Source organism: Acanthaster planci, linkage group LG08 (assembly GCF_054643075.1).
Source record: "Acanthaster planci isolate LZ-2023a linkage group LG08, COTS_SCS, whole genome shotgun sequence".
NCBI classification, from domain to species: domain Eukaryota; kingdom Metazoa; phylum Echinodermata; class Asteroidea; order Valvatida; family Acanthasteridae; genus Acanthaster; species Acanthaster planci.
In genome coordinates this window covers 3,461,474-3,484,836 of record NC_141784.1, presented here as the reverse complement: position 1 = coordinate 3,484,836, position 23,363 = coordinate 3,461,474, and the positions used below count along the sequence as shown (strand labels likewise).

The 23,363-nt window shown below is 41.6% G+C and overlaps 2 protein-coding genes across 2 annotated transcripts in view; both read left to right on the top strand.

Moving 5' to 3' along the window:
• LOC110976066 (uncharacterized) overlaps positions 1–18,667 on the top strand; it is a 65,026-nt gene extending 46,359 nt beyond the window's left edge. The window contains exons 6-11 of the mRNA XM_022229029.2: positions 7,698–7,904; positions 8,217–8,505; positions 8,906–9,068; positions 12,352–12,565; positions 13,541–13,724; positions 15,160–18,667. Coding sequence (XP_022084721.1) covers positions 7,698–7,904; positions 8,217–8,505; positions 8,906–9,068; positions 12,352–12,565; positions 13,541–13,724; positions 15,160–15,523 — 1,421 coding nt within the window. The 3' untranslated portion in view covers positions 15,524–18,667. The remainder of the gene's footprint in view (positions 1–7,697; positions 7,905–8,216; positions 8,506–8,905; positions 9,069–12,351; positions 12,566–13,540; positions 13,725–15,159) is intronic.
• A 2,382-nt stretch (positions 18,668–21,049) lies between these two features.
• The window catches only part of LOC110976009 (proline-serine-threonine phosphatase-interacting protein 1-like), a 28,425-nt gene continuing 26,111 nt past the window's right edge, over positions 21,050–23,363 (top strand). Inside the window, exon 1 of the mRNA XM_022228914.2 lies at positions 21,050–21,493. Coding sequence (XP_022084606.1) covers positions 21,467–21,493 — 27 coding nt within the window. The 5' untranslated portion in view covers positions 21,050–21,466. The remainder of the gene's footprint in view (positions 21,494–23,363) is intronic.

Sequence of the window (23,363 nt, the reverse complement as noted above, 5' to 3'; positions counted from 1 at the left end):
CCCCATTCTATCCTATGACGCACTGCAACTAAACACAGTGATACTTCCTATGGGATTTTCAATATCAAATCTCATGGCGATTGGATGAAGATAAGCTGAATATCATTTACAATACATAGTACGTCTTTGAAGGATTCGGCAATCAACAAATAGGGTAAATAAAAAGAAAACAGAAATTGCACCGGCATACTTCAGTTACGTCGGGGAGGGGGTGTGATCAAGAGATGATGTGTATTGCGTTCACAAGGTGAATCAACAATAGTGAAAGGAGCCTAAACTAAGTGGCCAAGTATAGACCTTCTCCACCCACGTGACTAAATGTAAACAATACCACCACGTGTGGACCACCTTGGCCACGGTGATCGCATGCATGTATATTCCTCCGGGCAGCTTCAACCATGTGTAAGCGCACGTGCGAACGCTCCATGCTTGACTACTTTATCTTGAATAGGTAGATTGCCATCACAACACTATGCACTCATTACCATCACAACACATCATAGGTGCAGCACGATCGTGACGTCACTGGGAAAAGGTCTACATATATGACTGACTCTTGCAGAGGCATATGCGTAAATCTTGCATCTGCTGAAAATTGACCTACGCCTGAAATGGCACAGGTACAATGTGTAACAGAAATAGTGGCCCGCCCCCTGCCATTCAGTTTACGTCAACAGAGTCAAGACTGTGTGCCACTCACACAAACATCACGGTCGTTGTAAACCTCCGTCATCCAGTGCTGTCGTGCATGATCGTTAACTGTATGTTATAGGGATAAACGCATTTCTTAAAACCTGAATGATACATTGGGTAGTGTGCTCTGGATTCCCTGAGGCATGTTCAGTCCAACTTCCTATGAAACAGTTTTAAGTCCATTCTTAAGCAAATCAGTTGTGCTTTAGGTTCTTGGCTGTCTTTGCCAGACGTTTATATATGTTACACCGGGTGTTGCCATAAGAAAAGAATATAGTTGCCCTTTCTGACCCAAATGCCTGCAATGTCTAAAACATGTTACATGTAGTACACGAATCTACACAAAATTCAACTTCAAACGGACACAATAATTTCTTTAAAACCAAATTCAATGATTTATATTAACTGAAAAGGGTAATATCGGGCTGGTACCCAGAAATGTCTGAAAAATTCATGATACATTTTAATTTGCATGTTTTCTCTTCCTTGCAAGGACGAAGACGAAGGCTCGTGGAGAAGAGTGCATGTATCTCAAATGCACACACTAACCGAATAGTGTGTGTTTGTACCATACAATATCTACTGTCACATATAATTGACTATACATGTACATGTACATGTATTCACTGAACATTCAATCTTTTTTTATTTTCGAGTAACATGTAGGAAAATATAAACACCAAAGGCATAGATTTTTCCTTAATAAGAAAAATGTAATGGTAGTATAGTCCTTGTTTCATTTCCGATTCAAAATCTTCCACTGTCGATGGAGAAAATATCGCTGAAATCAAACTTAAAAGGTTATGGCGAAGTCGAGAGCCGCCATATAGTTGAATTAAAGGAAAAATCTGTATTCCCCAAACCAATCCAACCACGCCAAAAGCACAGTTTAATTGTCTGTGTGGCGTTTATCCTATACATTCTGTCTCTGTTTAGGAAAGCTCGTGCTTTATTTGAGGCAAATCTTGTTCGGGGCATATGTATATTGGGAGCGGATTTGCATGTCAAGTGCAATAATCTCCTCTTTGAAGGGGAAAGCCTGAATGCTAAGCAATTTGAATGAATTCGATTATGAAAAGCAGTCACCAGAGGGGACGGGGATTTGAATATAAAGACTTACGCTCGCATTCCATGTTAATTTGATCGCCAACTACGACTGGAATGAGAGAGGTTTATAACTTGCATGTTAATTAGTTTCCTTTAGAGGGGATATGAACATTCCCCCTCTTGAGAATTCACTCAAGCGATTGAAAGTTCTTGCTATAAAACTGCGTGAGGGGTAGAGTCAAAGTCCACCGTCGCCAGGTCAAAATTATCATCTCCCTATACGTCACTGACTTATTTAATAATGACCAAACTAGTAGTCCACGGGCCAGACCTGATGTCGAAATCACCAGAGGTGGCCAAATTATATATAATGGAGTCGACACAGTAGATGCAGTATCCGGTTCGTAAGTGTGACGCCACTTCATTTTAATTCATGCCCACTGCACAAGCAGATACACAACCATCGAAAGTACGTTAGTTCGCGGTAAATATTGCCGTTATTTTTTTCTCTTGATTTTACGCATAAAGTCATCCTGAAAGATTCTCCCACAAAAATTTGCAGCTTAAAAAGTGTGAATTTAACACACCTTTATGTATTTTGTGTCTTGACTCCTTACTTTCAATTGTCTGATTGTATTAAGAACTGAAGCTGACACATACAGCCTCGTTTTCAAACGCGGAAGTGCGCAGATCGATGCGTCGTGTTGGGATCCCTCTATAATGGCTCCAAGGCACAAGACGAAAGGAAGGCAGTATGTATCCAGCACTGACGGTGTTGACTGCCCGAATACTGTCGATATTTCACTTAGCCCAAACCCGTGCACTTAATGAATGGAACAAAGGTGTGCACTCAGGTGTAAGGTAACAGCAAGAGCGTCATAGACTCGGGACTCCATGTTCGTGTAACGATGGGAAAATAGTTGAAGTCAGACAATAGCCTCGCCCGTTCTTAGCGCAAATCTACAGTTCCTCGTCCATTCTCCTTGACTTAAGAACACCGTTTTAGACGTTCTGCACGGGTTGATGTTCTCACTGAATGTTTCGGTTTGCCGCGCTAACATTTCCCGGTTCATGTTAGATGGCGATTACATATTTTCATCTAAAGTAAAGCATTCCGTTTAACATACAATATTCGCTAGACCGTTCGCGAAAGAGCGTACGGTACATTTACGGTCGAATTTCTGCGGGATATGCTTTCTACAGATGTATGGCAATAGTTTCAATATTTAATAATTTCCTTATTCCAAATGGAATGGAGGGGGAGGTATTGAGGCATAAGCCTTGAGATGGCAGTTGTCGAAATCACCAGAGGTGACAAAATTATAATGGTCGCATAGTTATTGCGTCATTACCATCAGCGGAAAGGAATTTGACATCCTCTTCATACTAGTGGGTTGAGTGTATGTCCAGTTCGTAAGTGTGATGTCACTTCAGTTTAAAACACGCCCACTGCCCACGTGCACTACACATAGAGTTACATGCATTGATTACCGATTACATGGAACCATGGAACCGAAAGTTAACGCGCAACTTCAGCGATCGTCCAATGGGAGCCTGCAAATCGTGGTGCGTCTCCCTTTGTGATGAAGTGACTTACGAACCTGATAGAAAATAACGTTTACATGGTAACCCTGTGGCCTTTTTATCCGGTTCGTAAGTGACTTCGTCACAAAGGCGGACGTGCCACGATTCGCAGACTCCAATTGGACGATCGCAGAAGTTGCACGTTAACTTCCGGTTCCATGGTTCCACATAACGGCGATCAATGCATGTAACTCTATGTGCGGTGCATGTGCAGTGGGCGTGGTTTAAACTTAAGTGACGTCACACTTACGAACCGGATAGGACCGATGGGATGTATTGTGTCACCATTATGAGTTCTGTATTCGTCTACAACTTTTCTTAAGATTCTGCAGGAAAGTGGTTCAGCCTGTAATCCATCCTGCGCCATCATTTGATTGCCCTGTATTTATCCAAAAGATGGTGGTCCAAATACATTTAGTTATAATTTTGTTACTTTATTCATTCAGTTATTTTAAGTGTGATGCATACATTTTAAGGTCAGTGCCCATGGTATGGTACATGCAGTTACAAATTCAACATATTTTCATGCAATAAAAGTTAAAAGATATTCAACAAGAGCAAGATACTTGAAGTTCAGTTTAAGATTAGGAGGTGAATGACGGTCATGTTGGATTATGAGCAGGTGATCTTATTGTTAAAGGTCCACTCAACAGTATAAGAGAAGGGCAAAACACAAGATTTGCGTGCAAATATCAACGTTTAACTGCACAGCAAGGGTAAATTTATTGATCGCTGTAATGGACATCACTTACCTGGAGCAGACAGATAGGCTACATGTGCATTCAGATTTAAAGACATTCTAATATTGTGTTACATAGGAACTTGTGTGCTTAGTAGTCCCGCTTGATAACTAAATCGATCAGCTGAGGAGTCTTACCTCTCTGGCTCGATAGCTACTTTCAGTCGTCATGAAGACCTTGAGTACGCGTATTTACTCTTCGAGGTCCAGGTACCGGATAACTGACGAGATTCGAGTTCGAGCTTACGGGCGCTGTATGACATACTCATCTGGAGGCTGTCCTTATGAAGACGACGGGCTACAATTTTGAGCTTACATGTTTGCTATTGCATTATGTAACTGTAGATTCGTGCAAGAAGGGCGAGGCTTGGCCTCGCTCGTTCTTAGCACAAATCTACAGTTCCTCGTCCATTCTCCTTGACTTAAGAACACCGTTTTAGACGTTCTGTACGGGTTGATGTTCTCACTGAATGTTTCGTATGGCCGTGCTAACATTTCCCGTTTCATGTTAGATGACAATTACAGATTTTCATTTAAAGTAAAGCATTCTTTCACTTCACTTCTTTTATATCTGCTTCTTCCGTTTTATTTTTATTTCATAATGTTCATTTTTACTTCTTAATATTTATATGTTAAATGTGACATATTTTCCATTATTTTACTGTGTTTTCAGTTTAAAATTTGTAAGTTTAGCCAGTTTTATTTTCAATTTAACCTCAGTTTTAACTCTTCCTCCGTTATTTAACGGTGTGTAAAATAACTATAACGATGCAATGTATCTCACAAAACAAATTAATCATTTAGACACTTACCTATCAGTACCTGCGAGATGATATTCCAAATGCCTGTACTTTCCACATATAATTTCCTATACGGTGACCGAGTGATTTTGATGAGTATGCATGTAATACCAGGTGTTAACGTGGTCTTCATTATCAGAGACAGTGAGCTGTGGTTCCCAAAGTATCCACTCTCCAAACTTGCTTGTTGGTGGCGTAAAAGTCCCAAACTTCGTGAAGTCACAATTACATTTCATAACTTGAATCTAGCAAATTCCCCCTTCCACTCTACACATATAAATCCATTTGGACTTGTGAGGTCACAAAGTCAGTGTTTGCGCCTACGATCCACTGATGGTGCTGACTGCATAACTGCATGTGCGTAGGCATCTAGGTGAAAGAAAACAAAACGGCTTGTCGTTGTTGTTTTGTTTTAATGGCGCTTTCAGCTACTCAGGATATTTGCGCCAATAACTATACACATAATTTTGTGTACATTTATGTACATTTATTCATAACCTTTATTGATCAGCATCACTTTACGGAGGTTAGGAAGAAGGTCCAGTTTTAGAGGAAGGAGGAAACCTGAGTATACCCGCAGACTGGAAACCAACTGCACTTAAAGCCTGGGCACTGCCGGGACTCGAACCCGGGCCTCACTAGTGCGAAGCGAGGAAAGAAAGCTTACCCGCTCCCCTTGCAACGGCTAGAACCAGGAGTCGAGCTTTTATGTACATGCAGATGTAGACAGCTATAGCCAACGCCGGACAATGGACCGAATTCATGTCACGGCTCGAAACATTAGGCCCTATAGTAAAACCCTTTTGTTCTTTTGTACCAAAGAATGGAGGTAGGGACGTGGTTTAAGTCGGGGAAACAACAAAATACTGGAGATTCTTTGAACCCATTCGAATCAAAGAACCTCCACCCTTTGGGTCGATTCACCTTTACTAAATAACGTTTACCTTATATCAGGAAGTCAGGTTGGCGTAGTCATTGTTCTTTCCTTGCCATCCACCTCTACGGTCTGTGTTCGAATCTCGGCACAGTCCACTTGTGGATTGGGCTTTCAGTCCCAGCTGATTCCATGGGTTTCACCCAGAATATTCCTCTGCGGTTTTCCTCTCACCTCTTAAAATGTAACTGCTTCTCATTGTCCTCTTTCTATAGGTTTCTTCAGGCTTACAAGCTACAATGTCTATGGCGCTTTTGAGGAATCCTTGGTGTCATTACCAGAAATGATTAATAAAAATAATTAATCTCAAACTGCTCTAGTGACAATTAAGAGTGGGGTGTAGTAGGTCGTAGACTGGTTCCCGCCCCATACGTAGATTCCAGACGTCTTACGGACGTCCTCCCAACGTAAGGACCGGTAGCGAGTAATGACACCGGCAGAATCCTGTCGGTTTTCTGTAAATGATGAAACGGAGCCCGCTCAATGCACAAATCAAACATGAACTGATGGAATATTTCGCCTTTTTTCCCTCATTACCGAAAATAACTTCACCACAAATCGTCTATTTATCTAAATAACTACTGATTTGGAATAAATTGCCGTGAATAATTTATCGATGATACTCACTGAAAAAAATTACGACCACACTGTGATCAACAGAGGATGAACAAGGATAGCTACGTGTGTATTATTTGTCTCACTGCTGGAAAGTATAAAGCATTGCTGGCTTGCCAAAAATTGAAGTATTCAGCATCCAAATTGACAGGGCTAATCGCACACGTTAAACTGCAGCTGCCTACCGCGGTCCCTACATAATAAGGATGGGGACCAGTCCACGCAGGTCGTGGCTGAAGCTGGCAGTATCCAGTTTTTAAGTGTGACGCCCACTGCACATGCACTAAACACAGTTACATACATTGATTGCTGTTTACCTTGGAACCATGAAACCAGAAGTTAACGTGCAACTTCAGCGATCGTACGATGGGAGCCTGCAAATCTTGGCGCGTCCGCCTTTGTGACGAAGTCACTTACGAGCCGGATGGGGCCTGAAAGTAAAAAGTCACGCAGCAAGCTTCCAGAACCCTCGCGGGATCCGCCTATGGTGATTTTAAACGGGGCCGTCCTATCGCGTTCGCTAATTTACACCGCAAAAAAGTGCTAAAATCAACACTTTTTGGTGTTATCAGATGACCACACCGTAGGGTGTTAATTTTACACCGCCGGTGTAACTTGGCACACCTATAAGTGTGTGTGTACTGGAGGGTGTTTTAAGTAACACCAAATAATACCAAAATTTTAACAGCAGTGAAAAGTGTCGGTGAAGTCCTCTGATAACACCAGAGGTGTTGAATTTATCACCAAAGTTTTTGCAGTGTGGAAAGAATTATGTCTAAATGAAACCACCCAAAGAAACACTCACATCGGGATTTTCCATTTGCCCTCCTCTGGTAATATTTTGGAAAAGTCCTATGGAGATGGCAGAAAACAATTCTATTGACGACCTCTCACTTCCGGCCGTAACGTGACTAGGTGTCCTTGTTCGTGCACGTTTGTTTTCATTCCCCGTGCTTTCATTCCCAGTTCTCGCGAACGGGGTATCGAATATACGCCCCGCAGGTCGGTAGTTGTCCCTGATATCAGTAACCTTAACACTCTAGGGAATATATCTATTCCCTTTGATGGAATACTTGTCAATCGCAGGTTACACCTCGGCTGATGCTGATACCCAGCCAGCCAAGTGGAGGTGAAGTGGCTTGCCCAGGGACACAAAGCAAGCAACATGGTTCAAGCATATGACCTGCTGGTATGGTCCCAAACCCTAACTAAAGGGCCACGTTTCCCTTGGCACAGCCTGAACCTGGATGCCCGCTAACACCCCAATTCATCTTGGCCATCACAGGAAACTTCGGCACCGTGTTCGTGGACCAGTCGTACTGGCAGAGCAGTGTTGCAGCTAAGCCCCGTCAGGGCATGTGGGGATTCCTGATCGGAGGTATGGTGTGGTTCGCCATCCCCTTTGCATTCTCAACAACCATGGGCCTGGCTTACACGGCACTTAGCACGTACCGAGGCAAGCCTCTCCTCACAGACGATTTGGTCAATCAAGGTAAGGAGTATGCTCTTCATGCAGTAACATGCCCTTTTGATTGTTGGAGCTGTATTGGTTGACGTGACATTATACTGTCCAGGCCAACAAGCCTGTCCCCCCAAATTGCTTCTGTTTGTGCGGAATTGCAGGCACTGGTTAAGTACCAGCGCCGTCTAGTTGGTGTTAAGTTTTACTGTCCAGGGAAATGTTGAATTGTTTCCGCATCAATTAACAACTTAAAACACATACTAGTGTTGCCAACAATTTTAGAGCAGGTATGCAGGAAAATTACAAACAGCACTGTGAAAATCCTGTCGATATTTTTTTCAGGGTTAGCGGCACCAGCCGTTGCTAATGAGCTCATGGGCTCTACAGGAGGCACCCTGATGGTCCTACTCATCCTGATGGCTGTGACGTCTACGGGGTCAGCCGAGGTCATTGCTATCACCTCCATCATCGTGTACGACCTTTACCAGATCCATCTGAAGCCCTACCGCAGCTCAGCTGACATCAACAGCTGTTTGCTGTGCGGAAAATCCCGCGGAAGGATGGCCAACAAGAGGGACATGTGCTCCTGTTGCACCATGGGAAACTGTACGTCATGCACCTCAGACGACAGGTAGGTTCCTTTGTATACTCGCCATGGGTGGACTGGCTGTAACATCTCCCGAGCATAATCGCATGCATTTAAAGGGGGAAGGGGTATTTCTTACGCAATGTGGTCATAATATCGACTGTCCATATTTTGGGTGATATTTGAGTCCCCGAGGTTGGCACTTGGTTCAGTTGCTCATTTGGAATCACAAAACCTCTTTAATAGGAGTACAAAGCTGACAACATATTCATGACCTTAATTTTAAAGTAATTAAGGCCACCTATATATCTGTTGAAAATGACTGTCAGTGCTGGAAAGTGGCGTGAATTATGGCATCCATGTTGTTTCCAACCCTGAGGTCTTTTCCAAACGTGTCCTTTCAGCGTTAGTTTTTTAACCCTTCTCTCTGTTCGTCTCTTCACAGAGCTCGTAAGGAATGTAAGCGCGCCCTCAAACCAGTGTACAAGTGCAAGACGCATGGCTCCTACCGCTCCTATCTCGAACTCCTGAGGGTGAAGCGAGACTGGGCGATACTCTGGGTTTCAATTGCCATCATTCCGCTGACTCTACTCTTCGATATTTTGCAGGTAGGATGGCGTAGGCGGATATAGGGAAGAGAAGGGAAGGGAAATATATTACTTACTATGTGTGGGCCTATCTAAGCCTTGCAAGGCCTTGTGCAGTTAGTGCGGAATAAAACGAACAGTATTCGAAGCGATGTAGCAAATTCGACATTCGGGCGATGAATTAAGTGCTCAGATAATGACTTCAGAAAAAAATATTTGCAACACTATAAAACTGGATATTCCCTGAACAACAATAAAACTCCAACGCCGAAAATTGCTCATTAAAGAGCGCGGGCGTTAACTCAACTTTACCACGGTAACTCGCAGCAGTCACGTTTATGCCGTAAACAGCTACATATATTTCGCATTATGGATTAATGCAGAATGTCTATTTGACGTGCAACAATGACGCCGGCAAACTCCAGCGTTTTGCTTTTAGATTGTTCTGTTTGATGTTGCTCATACTAATTTCGGACTGGGATCCGTGGAATATATACATTTTCCAAAAATGGAACATCAGGAACAGATCCAGAGACTGAGATAAAGTGGCTTGATCGCATTTTACACATTTTGAACTAATCTGTAGGCCTTTATATGGTTTAATGGTCACACTGTCTGCCCACCTCACATTTTATCGCGTTCCTTTGTAAATAAATCAAAAAGAAAGAAAGAATAAAACAACTTCTGGTGAAATTTACACAAAACGAATTGCGTAGTCATCAATTAAATTTGTTTACTGTGAAAAGGTGCAGCAACTGTAGCCTTTGGTGGCAAACCCCTGTTTTTTTGCTATTGGTTAATTACCTGCCAATTCATTCCCTAGCGTTTCCAATAAGCATGCATGGAGTTCTTCTTTCGAAACATCTTTGATCCACTTAAGTCTAAAACCGGAACGTAATCGGTATGAAAATATTTCAACTTTCGAAACCCCCCCCCACAAAAGACAGATAACTGAGTTGTTGATTTCTCTTGTGTGTGGTTTCACATCTTGTAGCAAGTTTGAACAAATTTTGGGGAATGTGGACGGATTTGAGATTTAGGGTTTTTGTTTTTTCCACTTAAACATAATATTGTCACTCGGAATTATAAAACGCTGTAAGGACTAGTCTTGAACAAGTCGAAGAGACGTTAGCCATCAGCCATCGGCGTAGACCTTTATTGCTCGGCTTCATATTAGTTTCTGCCCGTTCTACACGTCCGTTTTGCTGGAATATGTAAATACCATTTACATATGCTCGTAGTTTTTCTAAAAATAAGAAAAAGTGTGATTTTACTATAATTTTTTCTTAGCCAGAAGTTGCTGAAAGGATCGGCTGTATTAAGAAGTCTCTTTTCCTTTCGAGGTCAGTCGGAAATGAGTTCCATGAAATTTAAAAGGGATGCCCTCTCTAGAACCACGGAGTCATTCGTCTTGCAGTACATCGGGGGCATATTTGATTAAATTAGACAGGGGTATCGGACAAATAATGGCCGGCACAATCTAGGTCAACCTTGGAATCGAAAGCTTGGTAAATATGGCCGTTTTCCCGTGGTTCTCGGTCAGTAAATGGCCTGCCGACAGGTCCACCTGGACACTAAATGCATATATAATTCAGATGTTGGCAGTCGAAATAAGTCATTATACAAAATGGGCATTTGAAGGTAATGTCTTGTGGGAGAGATGATAATTCTCCCGTTTTGAAAATAAAAACCACTTTAGAATATTAAGCCCTCTGGTGCATAAGAAACCCGCAATGCATGTTTAAAAATAAATTTAAAAATGTTTAAAAAGGCAGTTTCTTCATGCCCCCCCTGTTGTTAACCCACGCTTAAAAGCGTGCAGTTATAAAAGCGGCTTTACTCGATCATACGGGCAAACCAGGGCACGATTGCGCGATGCATTTTGTGTCCTTGGCTTTCCAACATCTGAAGACTAGACACGCAGGAGCTCGTGACTGTACTTTCGTCCAGGAATGTTTAATTTGCTGTTGACATGTGACTGCATGTGTCTTGGCAAGATTTGCTGTTCTACGGTGATACAACAACGAGACTTAACCGAATTCTCACTGCATTTGCAGGTTGGAACGCCGTCTTTGTGCGTCACAGTGTAAATTTTGTTCTGGTGTTTTGCTTTTTATTTTTCTTTGCCGAAAACACAATTCAGGAAAATCTAATTGTGATTCGTTTAGCCAACTTAAGAGGACTAATTCAAATGTATTAACACGAAAACATTAGTTCCCTGCTGTTTTTAGAAGTTTGTCGTTTAATAAGTGACTTACTGTGCCATGTCTATTCCCCTTTTGACAGCCAATTCAGAATCAAATGTACGTTAAGAGACTTAAGATAATTCTTCGATGTGAGTGTTTCCGATCTTCCATCGATTCTGGGCGATCTTTATAAGTACTTTAAATGAACTTTTTGTGCATTGCCCACTCATCCTTGGCAAGGTCTTTTTGTACCTCCTTTAAAAGGAAACCCTTTCTGCAGCATGAGAGACATGTCCGCTTGCCTGCCTGTTCAGAGAATGCCCCCTTTATTGAACATCTTCTGATAAACGCCTAGGTTTCATGCTAGTTACTAAGCGTGACTAATCTGTGTTCCGCGCTTTTACTGGTACTGAATTTGTATTTCTTTTGTATCAGGCGTTTAGCTCTTTGCCTTTTGTCTTTCATCCACGGAATACGTGAATGGCTCGATTTCTAAAGTGGGTTTTTACCGTAAAGGCGAAGTTTATTAAGGCTTGCCAGAAAAAGTCAAACTTGCCTGCACTCTTTCTGAAGAAATGAGCTGAAACAAACCTTACAAACGAACTTCAAATTCTCCTTTCCACCAATATTTAGCGTTTCATTGGTCAGTTCAAAGACAACACGTGGAAAACAGAAAACACCGTCTTTATTTCAGTGCACATATAATACTGTTTTTAGCGCATTTAGTCATCAATACTTGATTTTGTGGGGAAATGTTATCAGGAGAAATATGCTCGAAGAATAGGCGTACATTAAATTCCAACTCTATCACAGATTTATTCCTAATTTCTTTACTGCATGACAGTGTCATATTATGAGGAACATGCAAAATGTGGTCGAATCTTGGACAGGTGTGCATTGTAGTGACACACAGCAATTACTGTTCAACAGAAAGAAACCTCGCAAAATACCGTCACTCCAGTAATCCGTCGTTACCCTTTTAGCCGCCCGGGCACTGTCTTGAAAGCTTTGCGTCTTAGCCAAACAAAATGATCAGTGAAACTGGATGTTTCTCACTCTAGACCAGTAGGCCTATCCGTCACTCTCACGATATGATATCTCCCGTCTCCTCTGCCCAGGTCACCCTTAGTGGCGTGTACTCCGCCATGGGCGTGTTCATCGGCTCCTCCGTCGTTCCAATTATTCTCGGGACCTTCTGGACACGCCTCACCAGCAAGGCCATGGCCAGCGGCGCCCTCGTAGGAATGCTTCTGGGTATCACGAGTTGGTTGGTGTCCGCCTCACTTTTATACAAGAAATTTGATCTGTCTGCGTTCATGACGAACTCGGGAGGTAAACAAGCCAAAGGGAATACAATTGCTCGTTCGATGCAGATACAATAGAACTATTGCTTATTTCGGACCTTTACCGTTACCACACAGTGATAAATAGTTTTTTTTTCCTTATTGTGTTGGTTAGGCCTACTCTCTAAATTCAAAAGAGTGAAACTAAGGACGAGATTTGGAGTGAAAAATCATTCTCAATTTAGATTGAAATAATCTGACAAATAATTACTTTAGTCAAAGCTCGAGTGAAAACTGGATCTTTTCGATTGAAGAAACTTCACTCTGAAACGTCTAGTCCCTAGTTTCCGACAACAGATTCGCATTTTCACTCGAAAAGTTAAGTTTTCACTCCTTGGAATTTCGAGAGTATTTAAACGGCTGACCTTTCACACACGCAGAGAGTAGCCGAGTCTGCCATTTAACTTGAGCTTTTCGTATGAGGGAAGACACACGGGGACCTCTCCGTAAGGTTCATTTGAAATAACGCATGCACGGGACACAGACAAGGTTGCTGTACCACCTTTTCTGTGCACCTGTTCCACGAAAACTGTGTGTACGTACATCAACAATTTGATATGATGCACATTGGTTGCAGCGTGCCAGATGAAAGTTACAAAACACAATAAAAATTAATGGTTGAGTTATAATTGGCACATCGTTCGTGTTTCACATATAAGAACATAATATCAACCCAAAAGGCGGTGGGCGTGATGACCTGATAGGCTTCCGGAGTCTTGTCAGGTTACTTAAGAAAGCGGACTGATGCCACGTAGGCAATCAGCTCTTTCCCCCAGAATATCTCAGGTTTAAGAGGCAGTGTACGTGTCTTTCTCGGTTCACAAGTACCAGCGCCTGATAATTCTGTCGAATCATCAAGTTTACATTCAGAGGATTCACCAAAGAACACAAGTTGAACTTGACGACTCTTTCTTCTTTAATTATGCTCCGACTGGATTGACTTAACTTATTACTCTCATCACAGATAACAATTTTGAGTTGAGTATGCTCATCGGAAACTGCACGTCACTTCTCTCCGGAGGCCTTATCGCAGTGGGCGTGACCTTTTTCACGAAACATCCCCTGTCGGAGCAAGAAAGGATGGAGATATGGGAGAAGACGCGTGACATCGACAACCCTTTGTCACCTTGGACAGAATTATACGTCAGGTGAGTCGGTCAGTCTGTGAACTCGTAAAAGGGTTGGAAACGATCAAATCTTGTATTTGTTTACTGGGTTGCCTATATTTATCACCGTCTGGGGAGCTGCCTGCTAAGGGACCCTTTTATATTTCATGGCGCTCATATATTTGTTTTTTCAGTAATCGAGGAAGGGTCAGTCGGTCGAAAATAAATGAAATTCCTAAAAAAAATATGCTGATGACTGAATAAACCAGGCAAAGTGTACTTGTCACTTGTTTTTGTATTGAGTACCATGAGTGTCTTTGTTTCCAGATGTGGACAGAGAAATATTTGTATTGGTACACAACACAATACCTCGTGGGAGTCAGTGTCAGGACACCATACGGTGTTCGTGTGTGCAGTGTGTATATACATGCACATGGTGCATACATGTATGTTCTGATTATTCCTATTGCGCTCCGTACATGTACATGTAGTACATTGGGTATGGTACGGTACCGCTCGGTCTGGTAGCAAAGCCGTACCATAGATTTCGACTATCGCTGCGTTGATGTTTGGGCGAAATCGTATCGCACATGCATAATTATTTTCAGCGCTGTGTTTGGACAGGTCACCACACCCTGCTTTTTTATAGGCAAGGTCCAATCAGCATGGTCGGTGGAAAAAAAAATCTACGACAGTTTCTTGATACGATCACGCCACGACAGTTCCTTGATTATGGTGGGATTTCTGAAAGTGGATTGGTATTAGCGCAAAACGCAATACGCTCTCGGGCGTCCACTATTGAATCGTGTTTAATGCTGCATCCGGTCACGGATTTGCTTTCATCAATCAAAGTCACAACCTAACTGGCCAGTGGATTGCGGAGCAGTGCTTTTAAGAAGGCGGTTGAGACTTGACGCGAAAGCAAAAACAAACGCGAATTGTGACGTCAGATCAAATAAACACGCCGCACGCGAATTCGTTTAAGTTCAACACATTTCAGCTCGAGTAAATTTCGCTGTAGTACTTCGTTACTTCGCTTAATTCGCTTTGGAATTTGCCTAAAGTATAAATCGACCGGGCTCTACGCAGGTATTATTTAAATAACGGGGAAATGGTTCTTTGCAGGTGTACTGCTTAAACCCAAAGGCCAGTTTTTGCCTGGGGGCAAATCCTTTTCCCTTTAGATCTCGGCCGAGGAGCAACGCATTTTATTCACATTTGTAATTATGCTTGTAGGTATTTCATGACACCACAAATAGCTATAGTACTGACAAAATTTCGGTACGTCAACCAACGTGATCAGAATGAGTACAATAATCTTCATTCTACAAATTCATCCAAGCTCTACATGAACAAGTGTGCGTGGGGCTGATATTGCAACGAATAAAGATGTATCCACCAATAAACTAGGCCTAACTATGGACTGTAACTAGAATTCGTAAAACAAAACTAAACATATTTTTCTTTGTTTGGACAGGGAATTCAACATTACAGATGTGAAACTCGTCTATAATCGGCCGTCCCTGGAACAAATGCTAAAGGAATTTAAGCGGGCGAGGTACACAACCCTTATTTTGAGCCTGGGACTTACTGTTCTAATGGTTCTAATTTGGCCTATCGTTATGACTGCGCTTTTCGTCCTTAACAAGAACCAGTTCCAGCACTGGATCAACCTGACTGACACCTGGGCTTTCACTGCCGCCATTTTCATTATTGTGGTGCCTTTGGCGACGGAGGTGAAAGACATTGTACGTCAGTTTAAGCACTTGAGGGCGCGCGTACGGGTTGCGCCCTCTATTAGTGAGACTCCGGATTCGCCAGTTGCGGAGGCCCGCGCCTGATTATGTGTCGAGAATTGACATTTCTGCCAAGTTATTAATGAAAGGTGAGGAAGAACTAAAATGTAATGGTTTGAAGCTGAGAAGAACTGAAGTGGAAATCTTGTCGAAACGCAAGACATCAACACGACATATTAGCCGGGGAGAATCGATTTCAGTTGGAATCGCTAGCGAATAAAGACCGCTGGCAAGCACGGAGTTTTACTGAGGAAACATGTATTGTGATCGAACATCAGCGAGTTTTCTATGAAAGTGCTCTGAGCACATTCAATTACAATGCTCACGTCTATGCCTCTTTACATGAGAAACGAGTTTGACGTGATGAAGCCGCTCCCTTACAAACCATCCTGTACCAGCAATGAAAATAGCCCTGTTCAGGCGAAACACGCTTGTCGCAAGGTCAAGCTTGCCTAGGATTTCTGGAAAACAAGACGAGTGAATCAACGGGAAGGAATTTCGACCGCCAGCATACAGAATGTCTAATCAAGACAATGTGCAGCCTGGGGTTGGGTTTTCAAAACAAGTTGTGTGTTCGAACTGATAAAGGGGCGTGTTAAATACTTGGATATCGCCAGTTAGACGTCGCAAATAAAGGCCGGTTCATACTTAGTGCGAAAGCGAATAGGAACGCACCCTTGTGACGACAAATGAAAAGTTCGTAAAGGCTGAACGCATTTTTGAGCGAAATTTTGCTGCAAATCAGTCATACTAGCCACGCTTTCGCGTTCGCCTTTAGCATGAAATGGCCTTTAAGCATTCGAGGCGAAAATTCGCTAATTTGAAATACGTTCGACTTCTGCAAGGTCGAAGTATAACGTTCCATGCATGAGGTATGTCACAAATTGGCGTCTGCTTTCGGTCTCTCTTGCCAAGTTGAGTATAAATCTCCTTAAATTGACATACCGCTAAAGTCATTATCGCCCATTTCATAAGAAAGTGATTCGAAATAAATATGTATTTGTTGGGCTATCAGTCGATCCTATAATGTTCTACTCACTCTTTTTGAAACTATCTCCCACAACTGCAAAATAGAAGGAAAAGGCAACCGGTTAATGGCTGAAATAATCAGTAAATCTTGCGCGGCATCAAGATCGACAGATCGCGCAAAGATCGAGTAATTGCGTAGATCGACCAATCTTGGCCAATATATTCATGGTTCTGAATTTTAAAAGAGAATGTCTGCCTAATGTCTCGTTAGAATCAAATAAGCCAACATCTTTTTAATAATTTTGTTCTCAAAGTAATTATGTATAGCAGTTCAGGTGGATGGTATGATCAGTTTTCGTTCACCACTCTTTGTGTCATTATCGGGTTTGTAGTTTGTAACACTGTTCTCTTCCCATACCAAACACTATAGGCCCCTAAGTTTATAATTACTTTGATTTGTCCATTTCAGGTGGACTTAAGGAATTATAGAGGTGTTTCTATTTTGACTTTGCACGGTTTGATAAAGCCATCAGTTCAAAAGGGGGATAAACATAATGGTTGTTGCTTACAACCGAGTAGCATTGCAGCGTGTAACGAGGTCCTAGTTGATACTTTTAGCTGTAATCATGTACAATCCTCGGAACTTTTTGTCTGTTTTGATACTTCATAATTTAAAGCGAATTAAATAGAAAAATGGGTTGCAGGATGTAATTATAAGCAAATTGTCAAACACAAGCTTGTGCAGTTCCAAGTTTTTTTATCATTAACGCAAAATGTTTTTCCTGTATCTTTGAGTTGTGCATGTTTGATACTCGACTGTTGGAATTTGTAGTTAAGTTTTCCTTACTGACAAAGTCACCATTTCTCAGTGGTAATTTGTGACTTTTTATTGTCTGCACATATTCTTTCATCTTTGATTATCGTGGCACTCGTTTATGATCATCCTCTCAAGCCTGAAATGTTGCTAAGTTCTGTTATTTGCTTACTATGAAATTTTCCCGGTTTACCCAAGTGGCCTCAGCCGCATAAAGAAAGACTTTTAAAACAAATAGAACAGTTGTAGTTGTCCGCATTAGTCGTAATCTTATTAGCTTTTTTCACACGATGTGTATCACTCTCAGACTTGTCGTTTGCAAACTGGAAAATGAACATTAATTATTGTGGCTTTTTTATTCTCCCGCAATAAGAATATAATTTTATGTATATAAAAACATTGCTGGGGACTTTTGCATTTGTTGTTGGATTGAAATTTACTAAATTAGATTTTTGAAAATGAGCGTCAATTTAAACATTAGTCCAAAAATCAAAGCTTAATTTTCTCATAATCATGAATGACAACTGTTTAAAACACCAAGAGCCTTATACATCTTGTCTTGAACAGATAGTGGTGAAAAGAAATTACGAATGACTGAAATCTTAATCTGAAAGTTGAATTATATATGAGCCTCGAGTTGGACCAAGAGAGGGCGCAGTTTTCTTTGCAACGGAGGTTCTTTTGGTCAGAACTGAGCTGTGCTGGTTCACGAACTACTGTGAAATGCGGGCGTTACATTTACCTCGTTGCCAACAAAATGAACGCTCGTTCAACATGGTTCTTTTCAACCGATGAGGGAGTGCTTTTGTTCAAGGTGGATAGATGAACTTCTTCCAACGAGACAGTTTCATTCAGAAATATTGAAATCACTAAGCTAGTCCTTGGTTATAACATTGTATTTTCAGAGAGAAAACACTGTAAGGCCCATCCTGAAATTCCCCAACATTTCTTAATTTTAAGGCAAATTGATACTATGTGGGGAATGAGCATAGACACGTAAATGATTTCAGAAGAGGTAATAAACAGATAAATTACTTTCAAAGCATTTCAAATACCGTCTTTTAAAACCTGTAAAATGATGCAATCTTAAAGGACTCCTCGAATGTAATATACACCAGACACGAAATATAAATGTGTATCATTGACCAACAGTTTAATGTTTGGCTCTGCATCGATTCGCTTGCTTCTACCCGCTGTTTTATAAATTTTACATTTGCTGAACTTACTGATCTAAACTTGCCTGTAATTGAATCTCAATACACACGTAATACTGTAACTCAATTCAAACTGAACCTCTTAAAGTGCATAATATCAAATTTCCAAAGTGTTCTTGGTATTCATTTTCAACACCCCTCCCCAAATCATCTCTGGAAATCAAAAAATAAAATAAAATTGCTGTACAATAATGATATCTTATTGACTGTCTTTGGATTCTCCCGTGGTAGCACATTGACGGTCAATTTGATTCTGAGGTCCTTTAGTGTTCATTTCTTCCACTCCATTTTCTCTTGTCTGTTGTCTGATACCCAACCGTCCGTCGATAATTATGTCATACATGGGGTCATGGGAAACGACCAAACGTCTCGCTTATCTTGACGATGTTTCTGAGTTCATATCGATGCGTAGAGCTCTACGCATCGAACATTTGGGCTGCGTTTCACTGATATTGCTGTGCCGTTTTCGGGTGGCAAATCCGCTGATGCCGACGTTCAGCTCTTCCATATATAGAGTGATGATGAGCTCTGCCGACGCCCTGGTTCGCTCGTCGCAAGGGCTGATGACCTTGCACAGATTTTAGTGAAGGAAATACGTCACACGGGGTCACAGCTAACGACGTGCAGAGCATTGTGGGCAAATTTCTGCCAGGCGTGCGAGCCCGCTGAATGCGTCACAAAAGCGGCGGTTATCAATTCCATACTGAGGCCAAATGAGGAATGATCCCCAAAACCTTATTTTGAGTAATCGGCTGTTGAAGTTGGACATACGTAAAAAATCATGCCAAAATTGATTTTGTTTTTTAGATTTTTAGGTAGGTTAGGTTTCAAAGATTTCCTCTAACTATGCCATTTGTGCAAAAAAAAATCAGGCAAAAGTGATAAAATGGAGGATTTCTGGAGTGAGTTTAGTTCCATATTTTCTTAAATTATAGATATTACGGGCGTGTTTTCGTAAAGTTGTGTCTCGTTCACAAGCTACGTCTACGTTAGTCTTGGCCCAAAGACGACAGTGATCGATAGGTGTTTTATTTATGTTGAAGAGCGCCCTCGCACAACTAGTTTTTACTCACGGCGCTACGCCGCCCCTTCAATATTACTTTTACTGTAGCGTACAGGTGCGTACGCAAAAACAACAATGCTGTGTGCATGTACTGTACAGTGTACATGTACACCCGTACGGTACGAGCATGTACGAGTCGATTTCAACATGGCATGTACATGTACACTGAAAACTGTAACAATCATTGAGCTAAATATTTTCAATTTTTGACCGCCCAAAAGGGACAACCCTGACCTTTATGCCAAATTCAGCTTGAGTAATACGTATCTCACCACTGTATTGCACCCTTGGCATGCATGTACATTGAAAAATTTGTAAGTATGGAAGGCAAGATCCGATGCCGTTGGATGGACGACAGCTTTCTGAAGTGCCAGAGTTTTCGGTTAGCAAAGAGTACGAGTCTTACTTGTCAATTTAGAAAGGGTGGTTTTTGACTGAAATAAGCTCATATTAACTTATCTTAACAGGTACTGTGAATTTTAATATCAAACAGGAATGTTTCGAAATCTAGAAACCATAGGTCGGGAGGCCGTGTCAACACTGGCCCGTCTGATGTCAGTAGAAATCCATGATCACGAAACTCCACTGCTATGGATTCCTCCCCCCCCCAAAGAAAACAATATAACTTCCAGGAAAACAATTTGTGAAGATATTCTTTCAGTTTACTTTGTAATTTCATGGCAACAGTTGCCCATAAATGTAATGTTGTTGTGGTCATGTAGATCGAGAACGATTATCGAGCTCACACAACATGCGCGTTTGCAGCATTGCGGCGTGCTCTTTTTTCAAAGCCGTTTTTCTAGAAAATAGTTTTGACCACAGCGATGTTTCCCGTCATCTTTTTCACGTCATATTTTCGGAGCGGAGTTGCCTACGAGTATAAATGTGGTATAACCGGAAAGCCCATTCATTTCTCTTTATTCTTGTATGTATATCTCAAAAAGTCATAAATGGGGATCTTTTCCCATTATGCCATAGCAGGTCACAATATTTTCTCTTCCTCGTTGCTGAAAAAATTCTCACCATACTTTATTCGTTCATCCAAAATTGATTAAGGTAACCAATTATTTGAAACATATCGCCAAAAGACACGTGATCAGTGATACTTAGTGAAAAGATAATTAAATTGCCACACTGTGTGATTGTACCAAGGCCATATGGTTTTTATCATACACATGCATGTAGGTGACACTTTGCCCGTACCAAAGCATTGCCATTGGCTAATCAAAAAATTTAAATAACGCTTTGCTAACAGGAAGAGATACCTCGCAGTCACAGGTCGTGTATCCAATCACAGTGCAAAGCCATCAGCCCCCCCCCCGGCACTTCGTTCGGCGGGCGCTCGCGCTGGGCGCGACGAACGAAACGTTCTGGCAACAGCGCCCCCTATGATTTGACTAGCATGAAATAGTCGTCGGACTTGTGATTAATAATCAGCATATGAGCTCTGGACTTCTTTGCGTGCTCTTTAATGTAGTGGGAATTTGGGTACCCGTCTGAATCCCACTGTATTACTTCCGGGTACCGGGTAGGAGGAGAGGCACCAAAAATTAGCTTAACCGAAATGACCGAACGTTGCTGACAGTGATACTTGGCTCTGTGAACGTTCTGAGGGTTTAGTTAGAACTCCAAATAGTGCACTATGTTTTTAAATAACATTTTTCCGTGTATGTAACATGTAGACCTGCTCGGACGTTTTCCAGGCTCGGGAGTCTGCTGGTTTTGTTTACTTGAAACAAAAGTTCTAACAAGTGCCTACACTGTACCGTTACTTTGTTACATGTACGTGCCCTGAGCTGAATGAACAAAATTTATCTCACAAGTCCTACACGTGGATAACCGTGTTCCAGTCAACTACATCTGGACAGTTTCTGACCATTTAAGTTGCAGTCAGTTCCTTATTTGACGATAAACATAACCGACCCACAATGAGCCGATTTGTGGACAGCTTTTGGGTAAGTTGTGTCTTGTCTTGCTTTTGCTTGTTATTGTAGGCCTAAACCATCATGATATAGCTAAATCCAGCATGGGTGATTTTGCACAATGGTAGAATGGCATTGTGGGAAGGAAAAGGGGGCTATGTTTGCTCCTTTTCCTTCCCACTTGCCTTTCTACCATTATGCAAAACCACTCATGCAGTTCTAGCAACAAAGCTAGCACAATCTTGACTCTTGCACAAATCTGCTGTTCCATGCATAGGACACCCCCTCTTCATATTCCTATGAGTGGATTTCATTCAAAATAAGTCAAGTCTGGATGGAGTACATTAAAGCTGTGCAAGAGATTCAAGACTGTGCTAAACATTTGTAAATTGCCAGTTACATGTAGGCCTACGGTAGTACAGATTTGCAGGGTCCTAGCCCCTGCCTGAGGTCAGTTTATTGCATTGCTTCAAATCCATTGTCTCGCACCTATTCATGGCCATGATGGAAGAACCTCTGGAAAGTCCCATTTTCAATGAAAAAGTCAATACCGTTGGGAAGGAGTTCCATGTGCATGTAGAGATGCCACTGATTTTTACCAATACCTACATTTAGGTACCTGTACATGCAGAGATGCCAATTGGTGCGATTTAGGCAAGATTTTTATGATTTGATTAGTCCGTTTGTAGACTAAGATTTGTACGGGAAAGAATTCCATATACGAAGTTCACTTTTCAGGAGAAATTTTTGCTGCAGGACAGATTTAAAAAGGGGCTACATTTATTTTTGGGGATATAGATGTGAAAGGGGTTCAGTAACTTAGGGGGACAGGTTTAAAAAGAAGGGGCCCCACGCAATAAAACGGCAAAAAAGTGAGTCCTTTTGTCGTTCTTTTTTTCCCCTACTATATCCTCTACCGTTTCCTTTTTCCTTCACTATCCCGTCCTTTTATTTCTCCACAGTTTTCCTGTCATTAGTACAAGGATTATTACAGTTAGTATACACATTTAATACATTTAATCCAAATTGTGTCGTAAAGGGGAATCAAACCTGCAATGAAGAGAACTGTTAGGTATAGAAATACAGCAGTCTAACTGACCACGCCACACGAGCGCTTGTTGCCGGAGGAAGTCGATATGTTCCATATAAAGTTACGGTTGAATTAAGGAGAGGTCACGATGAGGTCAAGATGAATATTTAAAAAATTAAATATTTATGAAACTGAATATGTAATTATTCACAAATATTTGTATAAATTAGAATATTTAAATATAAATAAATGTGGCTATCCGTTGTTAATATAAGTAGGTTGTGCCAAAGGAAATCAACTAGGTAAGGTACATGTCTGAGCACAATTGATTGTATGACGTGAGTTATCTCTGTCGTATTATGTAAACCAAGAGAGAAAGAACAAGTAGAAATGCAGTCGGCCGTACGAGAGAAGGAATTTCAGTCCAATGCTGTATAAGAACTCAGGTGGAGTCTTGCTTCATCCATTAGCAATACATGCACTATGAGCGAGAATTGAAGTCTTACGCGCAATTGGTGAGAGAGGTGACTATCCACACCAGTGGAAGCGACCAGTTTGGGTTCTACTTGGCCGAATACATGTGGCGCTGCCGACATGCAGGAGTAGACCACTTCAATCAAATCTTTAAGGATGTTCTTCTCCTGTACAAGCCTCCCCTCACATTTTAGAGCGCAGATAGCCACACAATAATCTAAAGACAGGTTTCAGCTCCCTTTTCCCCTTCCCTCTGTATAAATATAGAAAAAAACTCCTCCAACTGACAAGCACTCTCTAAAAGAAATTCGCCCTTTTTTTCCTTCTAAACAAATTGTCCAACTTACAAACTGTCTGTAAAAGAAATTGGGCCCATTGTTTCCTTCTAACCAAATCCTC